Genomic DNA, 22,586 nt, shown 5'->3' on the forward strand with positions numbered 1-22,586 from the left:
CCCATATCATTTTATGCTTTAGCACTTTTTTTTTAATGGTAGCTCTTAGGCCCCAGAAATATGTCATCTCCAAGGGAGTCTGGCAGCCCAGATAGGAGGGACCCCTTATAGTTTCTATGTACTGCATTGTGTTTGGCATGGTTGCTTTTTGCCTAAGGTTACCACATTTTTTTTCAATGAATCTGGGGACTCTCTCTAACTTTAATGGATTTTGTATGGGGACTGATTGGTAAATCTGGGGACTGTCCCCGGGAAATGGGGACATCTGGTAACCTTATTCTAGCCTAACTTCAGGTCCTCATTTTACTGTAAGGGTGGGGACAGGCGACAGTACTCTTAAAAACCCTCTTTGTTGCCAAAGCTAAGTCTCCTGAAACAAGGAGATTGCAGTTTCTTCACCCTGGGTGGTCTTTAATAATAATAATAATAATAATAAATTTTATTTATATCCCGCCCTCCCCAGCCGAAGCCGGGCTCAGGGCGGCTAACAACAATCAAATAATCAAAAAATCAAATAATCACACAATCTAAAAATATTTCATTATAAAAATTAATTAAATCAAATTGATGGCAACCAATTAAGCAAAGTTCTGTGCAGGTTGCCAGAGGAGGGAGTCAGGCTGCGCCCTGATCAAAGGCCTGGCGGAACAACTCTGTCTTGCAGGCCCTGCGGAAAGATGTCAAGTCCCGCAGGGCCCTAGTCTCTTGTGACAGAGCATTCCACCAGATTGGAGCCGCAGCCGAGAAGGCCCTGGCTCTAGTTGAGGCCAGCCTAACCTCTCTGAGGCCTGGGACCTTGAGGATGTTATTATTTGCAGACCGTAGGTTTCTCTGTGGGGCATACCAGGAGAGGCGGTCCCGTAGGTACGAGGGTCCTAGGCCGTATAGGGCTTTAAAGGTTAAAACCAGCACCTTAAACCTGATCCTGTACTCCACCGGGAGCCAGTGCAGCTGGTATAGTACCGGATGAATGTGATCTCGCAGCGAAGACCCCATAAGGAGTCTCGCCGCGGCATTCTGCACCCGCTGGAGTTTCTGGGTCAGTCTCAAGGGCAGCCCCACGTAGAGCGAGTTACAATAATCCAGTCTGGAGGTGACCGTCGCATGGATCACAGTGGCTAGGTCAGGGCGAGAGAGATAAGGGGCCAACTGCTTAGCTTGGCGGAGATGAAAAAATGCCGCCTTTGTTATAGCTGTAATCTGCGCCTCCATAGAAAGGGAGGTATTGAAGATTACACCCAAACTCTTAACGGACGGTGCTGGCACCAATTGCACCCCCGCAAGAGATGGGAGTTGCCCCCTCAATCCCATATCGTCCCGCCCCAGCCAGAGGACCTCTGTCTTCGAAGGATTTAACTTCAACCGGCTCCCACGTAACCATCCAGCCACAGCTTCCAGACATCTGGTCAGTGTGTCTGGGGCCGAGTCAGGATGGCCATCCATCAACAGATAGAGTTGGGTGTCATCAGCATACTGGTAATGTTGATTCCTTGCAGTGCTGGTGACTTATTTTGGAACCAGACTTCCTTTAGGTAAAGCATAAGGACACATGTGAGGCTCTAAAGACCACATTTCATACGTTGTGCTTTCTTCGGAATGGAGAAAGTGGTCATGGTCTGCCAGTTTGGGGCTTGGAAGTTATAATTACAGTCGCACACAGTCTCTCCAGGCACTGGGCTCAAAAGCAAGGCTGCTGCTGGGCAAAAATAATGGGAAAAGAACGAGCAGCTTGTTATAGTGGCCTAGGGATGGACAAATCTGTTTCTGGTGTAATTTCACAAGTGTTCTTTCACAAGTCCATTCTTAACCCATTTCTACATCAACCTCTGAACACGAATGCACACGAAAGCTCATACTAATAACAAACTTAGTTGGTCTCTAAGGTGCTACTGGAAGGAATTTTTTTTATTTTGTTTCGACTATGGCAGACCAACACGGCTACCTACCTGTAACTAGAACCTCTGAACATGGTTATCTGAATATGTATTTGAGCTCAGGGTCCATAAATTCAGTGAAGTGTGCAGTATGACATTCTGATTGGTGTATTAGTCCAGGAAGTGTAAAGTTGATCTGTTTGCTTAAAAATACAGAATTCCCCTCATTCCTGAACTGGCTCTGACCATGGAAGTGGGGAACGAAAGACCTAGCCTAGCACTGTGGCTTTGTAGACAGGTATCTCAGTGTTTAATAACAGCTCTTTGCAGTTTGGAAGTCATTTCATAAACCTCCTTAACTTCTTCATAGTCATGATCCGAATCATCACTGAAAGCTGTGCCTGAAAAATAATTCATGTAAAATATTTATTATATCCCACTATGGTACTTTCGCATTCTGAAAGGTAGCATAAAATAATAATAATAATAATAATAATAATAATAATAATAATAATACACACTTCAAATCAAGCAACAATTTACTGAAGGCAGCAAAAGAAAATGTAAAAAAGTCATTGCAGGGCAATTTATTCTATATCCTCATGTGTTCTGCATTAACTGCACATTGACCTGCTGTGTAGGATTGTTTGATGAGTCAGGTGAGATTTTCACAAAGGAGGCACCACTGTAGAAATGGCTGTGTCTTGCCTAGTCTAGCTAGTTGGCAGTTCAGACAGGAAATATAACACAGGACCTTGGATCATGATTTAAAGAGCATAATTGTCAACCTTCCCTTTTTTGCGGGAAATTCCCTTATTTCAGTGCCATTTCCCGCTGCTATCCCAGATTGTTAGATATCCCGTAGACTCCCCGGGACAGGTGAGGCTGCTGATCCCTTATTTTCAAATCTGAATGTTGACAGCGATGTTTAAAGGCATATAAGGATCACTTGCCATATGAGCCTAAAAAAATGAGTTTGACACCTGTACACCCAGCATGAACTTAGGCCTTCAGATTCCTGCAGCAGGAACTTCACTCACTATTCCCCACAAGCAGCCCTGGTCAGCATAAATAGGTAAATTATTTTATAACACTGAGGCAGGTGAAGAAGGATAATGTTGCCTCAGCAAGAATGTGAAGCCAGGTCTCTCTCAGGCTATGTCCAGTACTCTACCATCAATACACTGAAGGGAGTCATGCAATTAATACAAATCATTTTTATCTACTTATTCTGTTGTCCTAGTGTTGGTATCCAGGGACTTGCAGGTGAAGACCTCTACTGTTGATTCCATTAATTTCTAAGATTCCTTGCTGCTAAACTACATTATAATTTAAAACTCCATTCTAATCTCTGATGCACAAGGTTTCCCCTTACTGAATACAGGTGCAATTGGAACAGTTTACTTGTTAAGGTGTGTCCATCCTTTTCATAATTTCTTGGGAGTAATCTGATTTCATAGGTTCAATTTCTAAACCATTTGCATTTCTAATTGATTCAGTCTTGCAATGATATTTATCATTAAAAGTACTAGCATTCAGCCTCTTCTTGGACTTTTATCCTCATTTTCTCAACATCTGTATTAGTCTGGCAAACTGCACCCCTGTGCTCCCAATCCATCTATTCTGACTAGGGTCTTTCACGTCATCTGCTATGTGATCTTTTAACTGCAGCTAACCGGGATTGACAAGAGCATATGCTCTTTTGAGTTATGGTCCCTTTCCCACTTAGCCTGTTTGCTCCCCTTTCCAGAGAATACTGAGCTATTGATTTGGGAGATCTAGGGAGAATTTGATTGGTTTGATATGTTCAGTGCCTTCACTGTAATTCAGAGTTGGGGAACCTCAGGCCCAGGGGCCAAATGCAGCCCTCTAAGCCTTACTGTCTGGCTGTGGGCAATCTACCCAGGCCAGAGCCCTCTCTAGGCTAGCTTCATACGCCCTTGAGTGTTTTTGCTTGGCTGGAGTGTACCCTTGAACTGATAAATGACTTGCTTTCCTGGATGGAAGACAATGAGGAATGTGTGTAGAAGCTAGCTTACTCAACAAAGTATTCATTGCTCCACCCACTTTTTCCTTTGGCCCTTGGGCTGAACAAGGTTCCCCACCCCTGCTGTAGTTGTTCACAAGCAAAAAGTCGTCATACCTGTGGTTTGTTTCTTGGGTTTAGAACACTCCTGGAATCTTTGACATTCGCATTCCATGGTGTACTCATTAAGATTGTTCAGGACACTCCCACTTGCGCCTGTTTGCTTAGGTCCAGAGAAGGGAAGTTTTGCAGGCTCTCTAGATGTGCTGCTTGACTTGCCAGAAGGTAACTGGTACAGGAAAACAGAACAAGTATTTTTCCCCCTGAAGGCAATTTATATCTGTCAGGGGTTCAGGGACAGAGGCACAGGGTAGGCAGGAGATGGAGAGCGATGGGGATGAATCCCAGGACAGCGAGGAAGAGGATGACAATGACTCAAGAGATTCCATGAGTCTTTCCAGCGAATCAGAGGATTCCCAGAAGGGGGCGCCGGTGGTCAGGGCCAGGGGAGCCCCAGGGGGGACGTGTCAGGAGCAGGGGGCCAGCGGGGGATCCCAAAGTGGCAGCTGGGCGTCAGGACCAGTCTCCCCGCCAGAGTGCAGCGAAGGGGGTGGAGGTTCCAGTGTATCAGGGGAAGCAGCTCCGGCAGCAGAGAAGGGAGGGAGGTCGGAGCAAGCCACCCTCCCGGAAGGGGAGGGGAGTAGTGAAGGGAGTAGTGTAACTGTCAAAAGGAAGGTTAGAGGTTGGGCGCGCGCGCCAAGTTCAAATGTGGAGGCGCGCGGAAGTACAGGGAGCCCGGAGGAGGAGCCAGGTCCCAAAGCCCGCAGGAGGGGGCAAGAGCAATCTGGGGATTCCGCGTCAGGGGAATCCAGGAGGGGTGAAACCCCAGCGGGCAGGAAGACCCTGCGGAAAAGGAAAGAGAGGAAGAGGTGGAGCAGCGCAAGCCTCTTAAACTGGTGCAGGGGAGGGACTGACTCAGAGGGGACTTCAAAGGTCTAAGCGTAACAGACGTGGGGCTGCGCGCCTCGGATGTGAAGCAAACAATGAACTGCAATAAACTCTTTTGTATATAAGAAGAGATTGGCGTTGGTCTTTTGTGAGCTGAGACCTGAGGCAGCCCTTACAATATCTTAAGATGCTAAGACCAGTTTAACAAACCTACTCAAAACACAGCCCTTAACTTCTGTCTTTAAGAAGGAAACTTAATGATTGCTTCAGAAGCCAGTGGGATAAGCTAGGTAAAGGTAAAGGGACCCCTGAACATTAGGTCCAGTTGTGGCCGACTCTGGGGTTGCGGCGCTCATCTCGCTTTATTGGCTGAGGGAGCTGGCGTACAGCTTCCGGGTCATGTGGCCAGCATGACTAAGCCGCTTCTGGCGAACCAGAGCAGCACATGGAAACACCGTTTACCTTCCCACCGGAGAGGTACCTATTTATCTACTTGCACTTTGATGTGCTTTCGAATTGCTAGGTTGGCAGGAGCAGGGACCAAGCAACGGGAGCTCACCCCGTTGCGGGGATTCAAATCACCAACCTTCTGATCGGCAAGTCCTAGGTTCTGTGGTTTAACCCACAGCGCCACCCACCCCCTGTGGGATAAGCTACTGCACAGTAAATAAGCAGAGGCTAGCAGGCTAAGAAGAATCTTTTAGCAGTGTGTTAATAGTTGAGGGCAGAGCTGGATTTTGTGGAAAGTGCCCTCCTAGAGTGCCAAAGTGGGAAGTGGGTGTCTGGCTCAAGAAGCAAGGCGGTGGGGTTGAGGTAGGGCTCCTGTGTAGTTAGTTAATTTTACACTTAACTGAATGGTCTTATCAGGGGTGGATGCTTAAGATAGTAATGTGTATTACAGTCATACCTCATGTTACGTTTGCTTCAGGTTGCACGTTTTCAGGTTGCGTCCCACAGTGACCCGGAAGTACCAGAAAGGGTTACTTCCAGGTTTCGCCACTTGCGCATGCGCAGACGCACAAAATGATGTCACGCGCATTTGCTGAAACGGCGAGTCGTGACCTGCGCATGCTCAGACGTGGGTTGCGTTCTTTTCAGGTTGCGAACAGGCCTCCAGAACGGATCCCGTTCGCAACCAGAGGTACCACTGTACTTCCTGGACTTCAAATGGCCTTACAGGGGTTGAAGTTATTACTTTGCATAACTGTTGTTGGACCATTCCTGTTTATTGTGTTGAGCCATCTACTCTGCCATCCTCTGTACTGTCAGAAAGTCAGAACGAACTTTCTGAGCGTAAACACTGTTAGACAGTGGAACAGTTTCCCTTGAGAGGTTGTGGACTCTACTTCCTTGGAAGTTTTTAAGCAGAGGTTGGGTGAACATTGTCATGAATGCTTTAGTTGAGATTCCTGCATTGTGGGGGGTTGGACTAGATTATCCCCTTTGCCCCATCCAACTCTATGGTTCTATGATTGTATGATTCCATTATTCTAAGTCTTAACCAGATGGTGCTCTTGCTTGCCACCTTCTGTCTACTCAGCTATCCCCTCAACAGCTGAGATAAATAACACAAACATTTCATCTTATTTTGTCAAGTTGGCAACTCTGACCAGCATGGCCAATGTTGTACTAACATTCCTTTTCTTTCTTTTTTAATTCACTGGAAAAATGATAAGAGGTAAAGGTAAAGGTACCCCTGCCCATATGGGCCAGTCGTGTCCGACTCTAGGGTTGCGTGCTCATCTCGCTCTAGAGGCCGTGAGCCGGCGCCGTCCGAAGACACTACCGGATCACATGGCCAGCGTGACGAAGCTGCAGCTGGCGAGCCAGCACCAGCGCAGCACACGGAAATGCTGTTTACCTTCCCGCTATAAAGCGGTACCTATTTATCTACTTGCACTTAAGAGTGCTTTCGAACTGCTAGGTGGGCAGGAGCTGGGACCGAACGACGGGAGCTCACCCCGCCGCGGGTATTCGAACCGCCGACCATACGATCGGCAAGTCCTAGGCACTGAGGTTTTACCCACAGTGCCACCCGCGTCCATGATATCCATGCCCAATTAACAAATCAGTGGGTGGCAGGGGGCGAGCACAATTGTGATTAGATCCATGCATGCAAAGTTAGCACCTTGTGTTAGGAATTAATCATTCATTCAACTCATGCATCCAAGTCATGAAATGGGCCACCTATACAATTTTTTAAAAGCTATTCAGAAGTTGAACAAATGGAAGAGGGGAATCAAAAGGCACAACTTGTTGGGAGACATAACTAGGTTTGGAGATGGTTCTGCCCTTACATCAGTATTATTTTGTCTGCTCCTAGGGACAGCACACAATTTGGCTTTCCCAATCTTTCAATATGATGAAACTGGTTCTGAACATGAGGGTTATCTTTATTCATTTTTAGATTATGTGTACCTGTGTCATAGCAGACACAATTTTAGAAGCATTTCCAAATGAAAGAATGCCTCTTCTGAGATACCTGCAATCTATAAACCTTTAAGGCCACAAAATACAAATAAGTATTCTTTGTTTAAAAACTTGCTGGCTTATTAAGCAGTGGCAACAAGCTGTGCTATCATAATGATTAAGTAAATGATAATTTTAGGTTATATTTTAGTGGCCAAGTTTTAATTTATATATTTTTTAACTTGCTATATCTGTATTGTCCCTGCTATACCTAATTGCAAATTCAAATGTATCCCTATCGTGTTTTATGACTTCCTTGATACTGTGGGCTGGAACTGGTCTGTGACTGAAATAATAAATTCAATCAGTGGCACCTCTTTCATCAGTCAGTTTTTTGGAAATGCATTACAGTGGTACCTTGGTTTACGAACTTAATCCATTCCGGAAGTCCGTTCTTAAACCAAAGCGTTCTTAAACCAAGGTGTGCTTTCTCATAGCAGCAGGGGACTCAATTTACAAATAGAACACACTCAACAGGAAGCAAAACATGTTCTTATTCCAAGGTAAAGTTCACAAACCAAAACACCCACTTCCGGGTTTGCAGTGTTCTTCATCCAAGTTGTTCATAAACTAAGCTGTTCTTAAGCCAAAGTACCACTATAGTTGACTAAACGGTTCCAGTCCTAGTATTTAATGCTTTGCACGAACACATCCTGCCCCTGCTGTATTTCTCTAATTCTCCCATATTCCTTATTACCTTAGATGTTTCTGCTGCATTCTTCTCTCCTCCTTTGGCCTTTCTGAGGTCCATGTTGCACCTGGAGTCCTTTTGCTTTGGAGGTCTCGGAGGTGCTGATGCATTGCTGGGCAGTAACTTTAGCAAACGATAATAAAAGGCCTCTGTCAACTCTTCCACCGCCGGACTGCAAGTGGGAGGGGTGGCCTTTGCTGGCCCTCCAGTGAAGAAGAGAGACATGTCCAACCACTGTGGAGGAATGTCAAAGGTGAGAGCTGGCTCCTTAGCCAGGCTGATGGTGAGAAATTGCAAGTTGATCCTGGTCTCCAGGGTCAGGACAGAGGAGCAGCCTAGAGGATCAGAGGCACAGTCAGTGCTAAGCACCTTGACCTCACAGGGCAGCTGCAGGTGCTCCACTGCCTCAGAGATGGTATATTTCCGGTTGTCACGGACATCCTCTACAAAGCCGGCTTCCAGGAACAGGGGCACATGGATTTGCTCTCTGTCCTCATCTCCATTGTCCCTGCAGCACACAAGCATGTCCATGGCTGAAGGCTTGTTGGCTCTCGCGACCCACAGCACCTCTAGCCGGTCTCCTACACTGAACAAAGGAAATTCCCCTTCGCTGCTCTCGCAGTCTTTGGTGACAATGACCTGCAGTTTCTTGGCTGTGGCTAAACTGAGGGCCAGCTCCGAAGTGCAGCTAAATCTGCGTGGGCATCGGCGAAAGCGGCCTTCGTAGCTGCTGGAGAGGAGGAAGTAGCAGGTCCGGGTCTTGCCTTTGCGAGAAGAGGCCAGGACCCTCCATGCCGAGGACTTGCTGTGGATGTGAATCTGGCAGCCCTTCTGTAGGTGGGAGAACCAGTCGCTCTGGAAGACCGGCAGGCTCTCTGGGGCCTCAAGGATCTCTGCCTCCGCTGGCAGGGCTTCCTCCATTGCCAGAACCTCGCTGAGCATCAGCGGCTTAATAAAGTGGATGTGCCGCGACTCCTTGGTGACGTCGACCACCTCTACATCCAGGGTAGAGTTGATTTGCACAACGTCATTTCGAACTGGAGAAATAAGCAGCACATGGTCATTAAGAGCCCTGGGAAAGATTCCCACAAACAGGAACCTGACCATCAGTTGAGATATCCTGTGGAAGCTGTGTTTGGAAGATGGGTGGAAGGCTTAAGGGAGAGAGGACTTAACATATATATATGTATATGTATGTATATATATCCACCTGTTGCCATCATTATTGTCTAGACTCCAAAGACAGCCAATCTTGATCTCAAACCAGTAATGCAGAGGTAGGAAACCTGTCTCCCTCCTGCGGGACTTCAGCTGCCATCAGCTGGAGGGCCACAGTTTCCCCATCAACTGCTTTAATGATGTTTCATGCTGTCCCCCTTTGCCCAGTTTACTGTTATATTGAGTTCCTTTTTTTGCTGCTTTCTCCCCTGGCATTTATTGTCTTACCTGTGCTTCTTGTGTGTTTCAATAGTATATTAATTTTTTAAAAAGTGTGTTACTAATGTAAGGTTTTAGTCAGTTGCAAAGGGCAAAATAAAACACAAAGAGGTAATATGTACGTGAAGGATTGGGGGCAGGGAAGGGGAAAGAGTGGCACCAGTCTGGTGCCTTCGAGGGAAAAATCAAATCCTTTTCTGGCAAGGGTGGCTTAGCAGTGCCACAAGAAAGAAGCAAATTGCAAGAAATCAGTTCCACCGTCCGGCTGCAGTGTTAACTCAGGACTGGAAAACCTGTGCAACTGGTCAGATGTTGCCGGACTACAGCTCCCATCATCTTTGACCCTTGGCTATGCTGGCTGGGGCTGATGGGAGTTGTATTCCAGCAAGATCTAGAGGGCCACAGTTTACCAACCCTGTTTTGATTTCATACTTCAGCAGCTTTCTTCCTGTGCCAAATAGCACTTTCAGAAGCAGGAGGAGCCTTGTATGGGCTAAAGCCCTTCCCTTGCACCACACAGGCTTCTATTTTAAAAGGAGGAGGCATGAAAACTGGGCAGTATTCTGCCATGTGCCATCAGCGCAACAATTGCTGCTAGTGTAGTGGGACTTCCCCTCTCTTCTCCCTTTGCCCATTCCAAATATGTTCCAGTGTGTTGGGGAACCCCCAGAACAGATTTAGGCGGTATAGAAGGGGTTTCAGTTGCACAGGCAAATAATCCTTATGCTGCTCAATCATCCCCAGCCTTAAAAAAATTAATCATTTCTGCAGCTTGAAACTACTTCCGGGTAGTTGAAATACTCTATGTATTTAATGTAACAAACATTAAATTGGGGTTCTCCAAGCACACTGATAACACCTCCCTTGTACATTGTATATTGGCTGTATAACCAATGACACAGTCTGAATATTGAAAAGAGAAGGAATGATATTGCTAGTGCTTTGCATTTTATTTACTACTGCCATTCAATTCAAAAGCCCAACATAAGGACAATAAATTTAAAATACATAACTGTCAATAAATATAATAAAACAGTACAGTGGTACCTTGGTTCTCAAACGCCTTGGTACTCAACTCGGAACCCAAACACTGCAGACCTGGAAGTAAGTGTTTCGGTTTGCGAACTTTTCTCGGAAGCCGAATGTGCTCTATTTTGAATGTTACGTTTCCAATTTGAGTGCCACACTTCCATTTCGAATGTTGCGCTGAGGTCTGTTTGTTTCTATTTATTTTTCTTTTTTGTTTCTGCGGCTCTTTTTGTTCTGTTTTTGTGACTGTGTGGATCCCAGTTCAGCTACTCATTGATTGTGCAGTACATAGTTTATTGCTTTCATTTTATGGCTCAATAGTCTCATTAGATAGTAAAATTCATGTTAAATTGCTGTTTTAGGGGTTGTTTTTAAAAGTCTGGAACGGATTAATTCATTTTGCATTATTTTCTATGGGAAAGCGTGCCTTGGTTTTGGAACGCTTTGGTTTTGGAACGGACTTCCGGAACGGATTATGTTTGAGAACCAAGGTACCACTGTACCATGAAACAGGCAGTAGATGCACACTACAATCCCAGTGGCAGAAATATATTGGCCATCAAACTCAATTCCCAAAAGCCTCCCAGAAGAGCTGTGCTACAACCAGCTGGTGGAATGTATATGGCGATGGGTCCAGGGTGGTTTCCTTGGGGAGTGCATTCCAAAGCATCAGTGCCATGACTAAAAAGGGGGCCTGCTTTTTGTACCCATCTGCCTCACAGCAGTCAGAAGGGTAAGGACCTTAGATCACCGAAGAGCATCTGCTTTGCATGCAGAATGTCTCTCGGGTTCAATCCCTGGCATCTCCTGCCTGAAAGCCTGGAGAGCTGCTACCAGTCAGTGTAGACAGTACTGAGTTAGATTAATCAATGGCCTGATTCGGTATAAGGAAGCTTCCTGTGACATAGACTCATAGAAGCGTAGACTCATTATCAGTGGCATTCCAGAGTCTACAGGGGAATCCCATCACCTGCTGCTATGGCTATACTCGGATGGATCTGCAAATGGTATAAATATGGAAACCATCTCTGTCTTTGTAGAACTTGCCACATGCACCAAAATTCTTCAGCATTGGTGGCAAGAACAGCAAATCTGCCTCTTGATTTCTCTCTCTAATTTCAGCAGTGTTAAGGTCAGCTTTCCCTATCGCCGCATCAACTTTTGATTTCTTTTTAAAGAGTCCTCATGAAAATTTATCAGCATTGTAGTGCGATTTTCTCCTAATATACACATTTGTATTCACTTTTGCCTAATATACGCATTTTTGCTAAACAATTTCCCCCCAAAGAATGCATTTGTATGTGCTTTTCACTCGTCTACGAATCTTTATGCAGACTTTGCCCTAGTATATAAATTTTTGCATACATTTACTTGGCTGGAGAGGTGCACTGCAAAATTTGGAAACTTGTGAATTTTGAAGGATGGTTGTGTTTCAGTTTGCCTATTTCTTCAGAGAGTGCCAGTTAGATAGGTTTCAGAGTGGAACTGAATTGAATTTCACACAGCTACCATTTTTGTAACCCCCAAACGGCATGGGCTTTCCCATTGCCTGCTATCAGATTTTTTAAGCAGGGAGATATCGGGGTCTGAACCTGGAACTTCTCGTGTGCAAAGAAGATGCTCTATCAGGAAGGTATGTTCCCCAAGCAGACATTTTGGCAGATGTGTACACATGCACCTTGCCTTGCAAAGGCAAACCAAATCACACTCTTCCCTCCACCACGCCTTCCCAGCCTAGAGGAAGCCGCAGCTCAGTCTATACTTACAATGCATTATCGCTTTCACTTTATACGTTGGGTAGAGCTGGACCTCACTCTTGCCAATTTCCGGGCAGGTTAGCCTCTTCCGCCGCAAGACTGCTGACCGCAGGACCTCCTGGATCGTGTAGCGCTGTGGCTGTTGGCAGTCCAAAAACTTGTCCTTGCGGAAGGGAGAGCCCCGAGAGAAAGATTTCCTCTTTGCTCCATGCGGCAGTTCTGAACTGGGCTGAAAAAGACCTGGGTGGGGTATGCAAAATTAGAGTTGTTATTTTAAGTAGTTATATCCTGAGAAGGGGCCACCTGCAAATTGCCAGGGTGGCGGTGATGGAGAGGACACCGATTTGCATAGCAACTTCATGTGCTAATTTATATGTACAGACGCCAAATTATAAGTAATTCCTATTGCTTTGATAGGAATACAGTACGATCTCACCATAGCAGGAAAGACCAGGTGGCTCTGGCGACTGCTCAGTTCGTCTATGGGCAACTCCAAGTCTGCTGCTCTCTCTTCATAGGGCTCTTGATCTTTAAACTAGACTTGGACTGAACAGCCCTTCAAAGAGAGCAATGGCCAGTGTGGTGAGTTGTGGCCGCCTGCCTGACACCAGGTTACCTGGATGGGGCAGGACAATGGCGAGGTTGCAGGCAGGGCTGGTACAGCAGCAGAGACAGTCGGGTGCTTCCGCTGGTGGTCTGCACTGCCCCAACCTCACCATTGCCTTGATGCATTAGGTAATAATAATAATAATAATAATAATAATAATAATAATTTATTATTTATACCCTGCCCATCTGGCTGGGTTTCCCCAGTCACTCTGGGCGGCTTCCAACAAAATATTAAAATACAGTGGTAACATTAAAAGCTTCCCTAAACAGGGCTGCCTTCAGATGTCTTCTGAAGGTAAGCAGCAGCAATGGCAGTGTCAGGAGGAGAGTCCTGCCCCACCTGTTCCTAGCACTGTTCCATGTGAAGCAAAACATATGACAGCCCTATACACGCCACTTTCATTACAAGCTATTTCTAAAGCAATAAAATACAAGGCAAGAGCTGTGTACACGCCGGAGTGTTAATTCACATGGGCTTTTATGCACCATCATCCACACACAAGCACTTTCGGTTGAACTCAAATCTCAGTGTTTGCCATTCACAAACGTGGGTGGTACTTGATGGGATGCATTTGCACACTGTGTTTTTGTCTCCTCCCCACAATTAGTACTGTACTTCTTCACCCTCCCTATTCTAGGAACCTAATGTCCATTGTGGCCATGCATGCAGGTAGAACATTTTTTAAATAGGGAACAGGTTTTCTGATATATCGAACCTGCACAAAACAGAGGGTTAAGAAAATAAAGTTGGAGGGGGTGGGTGGGTGTCAGGCCCCAGCAACAGCCCACTAAATAGTGCCTCTCACCAGTGGAAGCAGAGCGTGTTGGCACCCTTGTCCAAGTATAAACTCTGTGCAAGTACATCACATTGAATGCTGAATAAACAGGTCATCAGGAGGGGCCCAGTGTACATTTAAAGTACATTGCTTCCTCCAGAGAATCGTGGGAATTGTAGTTACTCCCGGTCCCAGCACCCTCAACAAATTACAGCTGCCAATATTATTTGCTTTAAATGTATGGTGTGTATACGCAGTGTGAGCCTGGTCTACCTAACAAAGTGATTGTGTGCCAGGTCCTGCCTTGTCTTCTAAACCCCTGGCAAATCCTGCTCTTGCAGATGACATATTCACTCCCGAGAGAAAAAGCACCAGGCTCTTCTGTTTCCTTGCCCTACGAGAGGGCTCATGTGATTCATATTGTTGTGAAGTTTGAAGAGGAGAGAGTTAATGTCGCCAGAAGTCCCGGTCCTTTGGCCTGGAGATGCCAGGGATGAAAACTGGGGCCTGAATGCAAAGCCCATGCTTTACCGCTGAACTATGGCCCAATCAACAGCGAGATCGGGGCAGATGGCTGACAGCATGCAACACCTCTGCTAAGACATCTGCACTGGCCACCCATAAAATTAATAAAATAATAATAATACTTTTTTAACATTTATATCCCGCCCATCTGGCTGGGATATAAATCCACTGAGGTCATCCAGAGTAGCGATGGCAGCTGTTGCCCACATTATGGAGCCGCAGCTTGTCTTAAGCAGAAGTCGGGTATTTGGTGTCACTAGGCCCATGGCCCTCTTCTCTGTCTCGATACTGTTTCTGCTAAGCCACTTCCTGGTGTCTGTTCTCTTAATACAGTGGTACCTTGGGTTACATACACTTCAGGTTACATACGCTTCAGGTTACAGACTCCACTAACCCAGAAATAGTACCTCGGCTTAAGAACTTTGCTTCAGAACAGAAATTGTGCTCTGGTGGCGCGGCAGCATCAGGAGGCCCCATTAGCTAAAGTGGTACCTCAGGTTAAGAACAGTTTCAGGTTAAGAACGGACCTCTTCGAGGCGTCTCTTGAAAACTCCTTTTTCCTGCTGGCAGGACTAGGCCCTTGTTTAATATTTTCTTGAGTAGCCAGTCATTTCCATGAATTGTTTCATACTGCTTTTGAAAGGTGTTTTTGTATTGCTGTACACAGCCTTAATATTCTACAAGAGGGTGGGTTTATAAATGCTGTTATAACTAACTAAACAAAATGCAATTTCAGCCAAACCATGCCTACCTGCCCAAAGCACCTGACATTATATATGACATCATGTATGTGAAGTTATATAAGGAGAGACTGGAAGCAGAAGTGGCTCACGAGTCGTGTGTTCCAGCGGAAGTCCACTGTAAAAGTAAACGTAAAAAATCCACACACACCCAGTCATGCAGGAAGGTTCACATGTTAGACCCATGATCTGTGAAAATTCCACTGTGGGCACTACTAAAAAGGGCAGAGAACACTTTTTTGTATTGTAAACTGCCTTGAGAGCATGGGAACCTTCAGCGGAAGGACAGAGTACAAATTTAATCAAACAAGCAAACAATGCACATACCTTTAAAATCCAGCGGCAGCTCATATATGTGCCCATCCTCCACATTCTTGCAGGAGATGTTCTGCAGCTGAACATCAATAATTTTCATCAGATCTCCTGTTGATAAGCAGCATTCATTGCCAGAGACTTCATAAACAGATCCTGGAGAAAGTGGAGGTCTTAGTTAGTATTCAGGAAGCCAAACTGCTAGCAGGGTGGTTAAAAAGACAATACTGTAAAAACATTAGTCATCATCAAATATCCTTTATTAGGCATAGCAAACCACACATTATCAAACAGACACAGTATACAAATTGTGCAAAATACGAGCTCAGCATAACGAGGTTTGTCCCAGTCAGATCTGTAACTCCAGAGGAAATCAATTTGCATAAATAATACAATACAACACTACCACATCACTGATCAATTAAGAACCACTAAATCTCTTTATAATGGCCTAGTCTTTCTACATGGACAGCACTCAAAAATTCAGCCATTATTAAAGTAAGTTATAATAATAATAATGTTTTTAAAAATTACTTTAAAAACATTATTAATTAATTAATTAATTAATTATAAAAGACAATATGGTCTAGTGGGTAGAGTGTAGGACCAGAGCTGTGGTGCTCCTAGTTCAAATCCAGGGAGGTACTTTGAAGAGCTGCTGTCTCTCAGTTTTAGGAGCCCCCTCTCTTCTCTCTAATGTTGGGAATAGCAGTATTGTCCTACCTTTCAGGAAGGCTGTAAAGATTTTAAAAAGTAATGAAAAGCATTCTACAAATGCTAAGTATTATTATTATAAGATCAGATTATTATTATTATTATTAACCTAGATAGAAGTAGGGCACACAGCCACTCTAGGTGGGAGAAGTAATGCAACTTTTCCTTACAGGTTTGGGAGTGGGGGGGAAACAAATCTGTTCAAATAGCATTATTTGTTCCTCTTTTTAATGACCCTTGGAAAAGAGGTAGCCTACATCTGCTTCATCAAGTGTATGCAGAATCCAAATGAGGGAAGGGAAGGCACAGGTGTGTGTCTGACTCAGAGCCAGCCTAAAGATTCAGGATTGGATAGAAGTAAAAAGCCACACAGGCGAGTAATGACTCAGGCCAGTGCTCCCTTGCCCTAACAGACCAGAATCAAGTGACTAAAACCAGCACAACACCTTCCCACTCTTTCTCAGATCTCTTTTTCCCCATTCTTCCTTGCCCGCCCCATCTAACCCCATTTTGCTCAATATCCTTTTTCCCAGCCACCAATCACGGGCCCCATCACCTTGAAGCAGACTTCCCTAGCTCAGTACTATGGAAATGATCCCTGAAAGCATGAGACCATGGGTAGGCAAACTAAGGCCTGGGGGCCAGATCTGGCCCAATCGCCTTCTCAATCCGGCCCGCAGACGGTCCGGGAATCAGCGTTATTTTTACATAAGTAGAATGTGACCTTTTATTTAAAATGCATCTCTGGGTTATTTGTGGGGCATAGGAATTGGTTCAAACCCCCTCCCCCATATAGTCCTGCCCGCCACAAGGTCTGAGGGACAGTGGACCGGCCCCCTGCTGAAAAAGTTTGCTGACCCCTGCATGAGACCAATGGAATCTGAGTCCTTTGCAGATATTAAACCTTGATTCACATCTTCCCCTCTCTCTTTCATAAAATTTGTACGCTGCTTGTTTTTTAAAAAACCAACCCTCCAAGTTCTTTATGATGCTTTTAGCCTTTCCAATTTACATGTTCCTAATTTGTATACATGCCATCCTCAAGTTGGTATTCTCTACTCTGAGCATTCATCAATGCACACAACTCTATGCCACTTTCTGCTGTCTGTTTAGTAGGGGAGAGAAAGGGGAAGCCCACAGGGCCTGAAATAAACCAGTCCTCTGCTGTTCCCACCCCCATACAAGCTACTCCGAAGGGTTCTGCTTAGCTTTGCCCTTCTTTAACCCAAGGCCCTGCAATCTGTCACAAGAACTTCCTGATTTCACATACCCAATCTATTTTGTCTTCCCGGTAACATCACCAGTTCCCACTTTTCAACTCTGACGCAATATGTGTAGTTTCACCCTTCTGCTTTATAGCTTCCCTCAATATCTTCCATGCTCAGGCCAAAGAAAGAAAAAGCCCAATGCAATTAGCGATAGGGGAGAAATAATCTGAAATGCATACTACCAAAATTGCAGTGTCCGAAACAATACAGAAACTGAAACCGCCCTTTTTCGAAATTCATACTTCACAGAATTATTGCAATGCAGTTCTTCAGCCGTGTAATGTTTGCAAAAACGCATATGGGTTGTTGTTAGAATCTGTCTTGAAATACAATCGAGTGTTGCCTCCAGGGGCGAAGTCAAATCAGTGGAGAATCACAGCGCTTGCTGTGGCTGCAGAGACCAGTAATGTCTGCCTCTCGCTTTGTTTTTGTTGCATTAGCAGAACCAAAGTGAACTCTGCAAGGCACACACCTGGGCAGTGTATATGGAGGTCCTGGGCTGCCTCGACAACATGACCCATCCCCCTCAGCCTTGCTGATGTGGCACCAACCTGGCTGCAGGAGTTGCTGGAAGGAGGCGTACAGACGCCATCCAGCCATCTTGGGGACTCCATTTTGGATTTGAGTAGGTTTTACTCCTTAGGCTTTTCTTTTCCAGAAGAGGTCCCACAAGGCAGCATATGGGTGAAGTGTGCATATTAGTGACGATTACACCCCAAAATGCATTATATAAGGAGAAATTGCTTTGCAAAAATGTGCATACAGTGGTACCTCAGGTTAAGAACTTAACTCCTTCTGGAGATCCGTTCTTAAACTGAAACTGTTCTTAACCTGAGGTACCACTTTAGCTAATGGGGCCTCCCGCTGCCGCTGCGCCGCTGCTGCACAATTTCTGTTCTCATCCTGAAGCAAAGTTCTTAACCTGAAGCACTATTTCTGGGTTAGCAGAGTCTGTAACCTGAAGCGTATGTAACCTGAAGTGTATGTAACCCGAGGTACCACTGTATTGGACAAAGTGACATACTATTGTGTATAATAGGAGAAATTCAGACTAAAATGCTGATGAATTTTCATAAGGACTTAAAAAAGTGAAATCTCAAACCAATTTGGATCTTTGAAGGACTGAACTTAAAAATGAAGAGAGAGAGAGAGAGAGAGAGAGAGAGAGAGAGAGAGAGAGAACTGAGGGAAACCAAAATTGACAGATTTACCCACCCATACAAATAAAACAGGATTCAGTACAGGAGACAACACAGGAGCCCTGGCTGGATCAGTGTGTGAGAGAATGAAGTGAGAAAGCAAAGCCCTGCTCTCAATGTCTCCACACGTGAATACCACTTTAGACCAGGGATAGTCAAAAAAGTGCCCTCCAGAGAGATTGTTGGACTGCAGCTCCCATCATCCACAACCAGCATGGCCAGTGGTCTGGGATGATGGGAGTTGTAGTCCAGCAACATCAGGAAGGCAATCATGGGCAATCTCATGGGCAATCTCTGCTTTAGCCCTATCCACATTCAGCGCAAAGGTCTGGAGGATCAGATAAAGGCTCTGATAAAAAAGCGGGCAAAGTAAACAAGTCAGCAGGAAACAATAAAGAGGAACCCTGAGCAGCAGTTTCAAATAGCATGCATGCCACAAACGCACACCATTTAAAAATAGAATCAAATCTAAGATACGCTTAGAATCCCCACGCACTGTAGACTCACACATATTTGCTGAAAACAGGTTTCTTTCTTCAAACTTTTATTTTTCTTACTTTCTCCAAAACACTGATGTAATTGCACATGTGATTGTTGTGACACAGAAACTTCCATTTTTCAAAATTGTGTCAATTATAAAGGTGTCTTAACAACATTGGTCATAATAGCAAAATAGCAAAATAGTATTCCGTCAAAACAGTATCTTAACACCATCTTAGCCATCGCTTAATGTTTTATTTCACTTTCCAAATTTACTCCAATAAAACTTTGAGGCTAAGATGATTATCATTACATATGTCTTTTAAAAAGGTTGCTCATTCTCCTCTTCCCAAATTGTGGCATCAGAATGCAATGTTCAGGCAGAAGCTCATTGGATGCTTTTGGTGTCTTAACACCATTTTTCTACCTAGTATACATATATAGCCTGAAATGTGGAGGAGAAAGACTTTGTGCTGGCCACCGGGCAATGGGTTTTTCCACCTGCCTTGCCCCATCAACCAACCCTAGGAGCATTATCTGCAGATGTCTTTTCACAAACCGAATAGAGTGGAAGATGATTAGTCATGGGGGTGGGGAGTGTGGGGGTGTGAATTCAACAGAACTTAAGCTTATTTTTTATTTGCTATTTTGTTAATGTTAATATTGTTTTATATACAGTGGTACCTCAGGTTAAGTACAGTGGTACCTCAGGTTAAGTACTTAATTCGTTCCGGAGGTCCGTACTTAACCTGAAACTGTTCTTAACCTGAAGCACCACTTTAGCTAATGGGGCCTCCTGCTGCCACTGCACGATTTCTGTTTTCATCCTGAAGCAAAGTTCTTAACCCGAGGTACTATTTCTGTAACCTGAAGTGTCTGTCAACCTGAAGCGTATGTCACCTGAAGCGTATGTAACCCGAGGTACCAATGTATTATGAATACTGTAGTGCATTGTGAATGCTGTAATTGTGTTGTTTAGCTTATTTTTGTTGTTGTTTTGTTAATAGTGTTTTATAGACGGTAATTGTTTTACTGATGATTTGTTAATTGTTTTATATGATTTGTGTTGTATTTGTGATGTTCTATTATGTTATTCATTGTTTGTAAGCCACTTTGCAATTTATGTGAATGAAAAGCGGCATAGAAATAAAACAAAATAAATTGAATCAAGTCAAGTCATGCCACTTCAAGATCCAGCTTCTTAACCAGCCTGACTCATTGCTGCCCCAAGGCCACCCTCCTCTCCAGCCTCCACTTCCGCCACCGATTCTGAACTGCTCTCTGTCACAGACTCTTCCTGTTCACTAAACCCTGTTACCTCTTCAGCTTCCGACACCCCTCCTCCCAGTCTGCTCCCTCTTCTCCCTCTGGCCACTCATGGTCATCCCACCGCCAATCCCTGGGCTCTGAGCCTTCTTCCCTTGGGGGTTCCCCACAGCTGCTGCCTCCCACCACCTCCTCTGCATCCAGCCAGCCCATGGCAAGTGGTCCGTGGAAGGAAAAGGCTTGGGGACCACTGTTCTATAGTGCTAGCAATGGAGCTCTATTAATTAACCTTGACCTTCCATCCTCCCAAGTAAATTTGTTGCATAAATGCTGCACCATGGCTCCTGATCACATCCAGGAACAGCCTTGCTCAAGTCACTTAGGAAGGTAAGAAGGGCCCTCAGAAGACAGAAAAAAAGGTTGACCTAGTCCACCATTCTGTTCTTCACAACCAAATGCCTCTGGCAAGCCTACAAACAGGCCTACATGAAAGCAACAGCCCTCTCCCATTTTCGCTTGCCAGCAACAATCATTTCAAGGTATACTTTCCCTGAACATGGCAGTCCCCTTTTGCTGCTGTTGGCTAACAGCCACTGATTGACATATACCGTCAATTTGTTTATAAGAACGGGGGGGGGGGGGGACATGCCAATGTCTTCTTCAAGGAACTTGGATCAATCAGAACTGAGGTTTCCATTTCCCATAGTGGACAATCAGATACCTTTGACAAGTCCAAAAGCTGGGTGGGAGATCAGCGACATCTCCTGTTCCCACTTCCCCACTTAGACACAGTTGTGGAAGGAGTCCTCACGCACAACTCTTTCACAGTGAGCAACACAATCATTGCTTCCCCAAACCCTGAACACTGGCCATCTCACCCGCAATGGCTACGCAAATCAATCCTGGCATATCGTAACAGCTTTGGGCAGGTCTGGGCAGAGGGGAAGCAGCCAGGGACACTTGCACTGGAACTTGGAGGGCTAAGTTGGGAGGGGGGGAGCACCAAGGGCTTGCTGGCCTTATGCTGTCCTGCCAAGAACAAGACTCTCATCCCAGGCCAATCTTGGCTTTGGGTTAAGATTGCAGCTCAAGCTTTGTCTTAATTACAACCAGCATGCTCAAAAAGCTCCATTACTTGTCTTCACCTCCCGCCTCCCAACTTTAGGATGAATCTGCTGGCGGCAAAGAGAGAAGCAGTCAGTGATGCTCACCTTGGAAGTAGACTCCAGAGCAGATCTTCACCACTCTAGGCAAGGAGCAAAGATCCAGATCGCAGATGTACTGGTGGAAGGAAACAGAATCCATAACTCCTGTTGCAGGCAGTGCTGCTGCAGTGTGTGGGAGAATTTTCTGCTCTGCGGGACAGCCGTGCTGCGTCTGTGGATGTTCAGCTGTGATTTTCACTTCCTCTTTTAAGGGTTGTCTTAAAGAGGTAGCCTTCACCAGACTGGGTTTAATGCTTGGCACTTAACAAGAAGTGCAACACAGACAAGAGGTAGTGGCTTATTGTGGTGACAGTGCACCACATAAATGGGCTCTGTCACCTGAGCTTATCCTACTGGTGGCCAAATTGCCATTTAAAGTACCGTAGTCAAGTTTGACAGGAAATCATAATGCAGTCCCTGGGTGATTTGGGACATGTTCACAGCCTACAGTTAAAGCACTCTTATATCACGTTAACAGTCATGAGGAATCCTGGGAACTGTTGTTCGTTAAGCGTGCTGGAAATGGTAGATCTGTGAGGTCAGCACCTTTTGCAAAGTTCCCAGGATATTTTTTTTGGGGGGGGGGGGAAACCATGACTGTAGAAGTGTGCTTTAAATGTATGGCACCCACCAAAACCGCCCCATTGGAAGTGGCAGAAGAGTGCTTTTGCACCTTTTTGAAGCAGGCCTGCAGGAAATGTACAGTTTCGCACAAGGAAGTTATCAGGTTCAGGGAGGGATCATGATGTAGTGGTAGAGCAGATGCCTGCTTTGGATGCAGAAAGTTCAACGTTCAGTCCCTGGTATCTCCAGTTGAAAGAATCAGGTAGCAGCTGATGGGGAAGACTTTTTCTGCCTGACCTTGGAAAACCACAGAGGAGCAGGGATAGGGGAGAAATTCGATTCAGTTCACTTTTAAAGGCAGGTCTATGAAACTCATGCCTTACAAAAACAACCAGAAAACTGAAACACAGCCAGCCACCTTTCAGAATCCACACCCATCCAAATTTTGCAACGCAGTTCTTCCAACCAACCAATGCTTACAAACAGGCATATTAGCAGACAGTATGTATACAAATGAATATACTGTGGTGGAGAGTAACACACAAGAATGCAATCTATTAGGAGGAGAAATTGCTTGCAAAACTGTGTAAAAAAATATGTTGATCAGGAGAAATCTGCACTAACGTGCTGGAGAATTTACATGAAGGTTTTTTTTTTAACTGCTGCAGAAATGTGGAGAACTGAATTTAACATTCAT

The 22,586-nt window shown here is 45.1% G+C and overlaps 1 protein-coding gene across 1 annotated transcript; it reads right to left on the reverse strand.

The window, feature by feature from the left end:
* Positions 1-1,887: 1,887 nt before the first annotated feature.
* THEMIS2 (thymocyte selection associated family member 2) lies at positions 1,888-21,488 on the reverse strand. The gene is made up of 6 exons (XM_081016616.1): positions 21,332-21,488; positions 15,209-15,349; positions 12,241-12,471; positions 8,015-9,045; positions 4,018-4,189; positions 1,888-2,275 (listed from the first exon to the last, which is right to left on the reverse strand). The coding sequence occupies exons 1-6, from the start codon at positions 21,423-21,425 to the stop codon at positions 2,178-2,180; spliced, it is 1,767 nt and encodes a 588-aa protein (XP_080872742.1). The 5' UTR covers positions 21,426-21,488; the 3' UTR covers positions 1,888-2,177.
* Between the last annotated feature and the right edge of the window lie 1,098 nt (positions 21,489-22,586).

The sequence above is a fragment of the Podarcis pityusensis genome (genome assembly GCF_964106645.2).
Source record: "Podarcis pityusensis genome assembly, chromosome: 8".
Classification (NCBI taxonomy): domain Eukaryota; kingdom Metazoa; phylum Chordata; class Lepidosauria; order Squamata; family Lacertidae; genus Podarcis; species Podarcis pityusensis.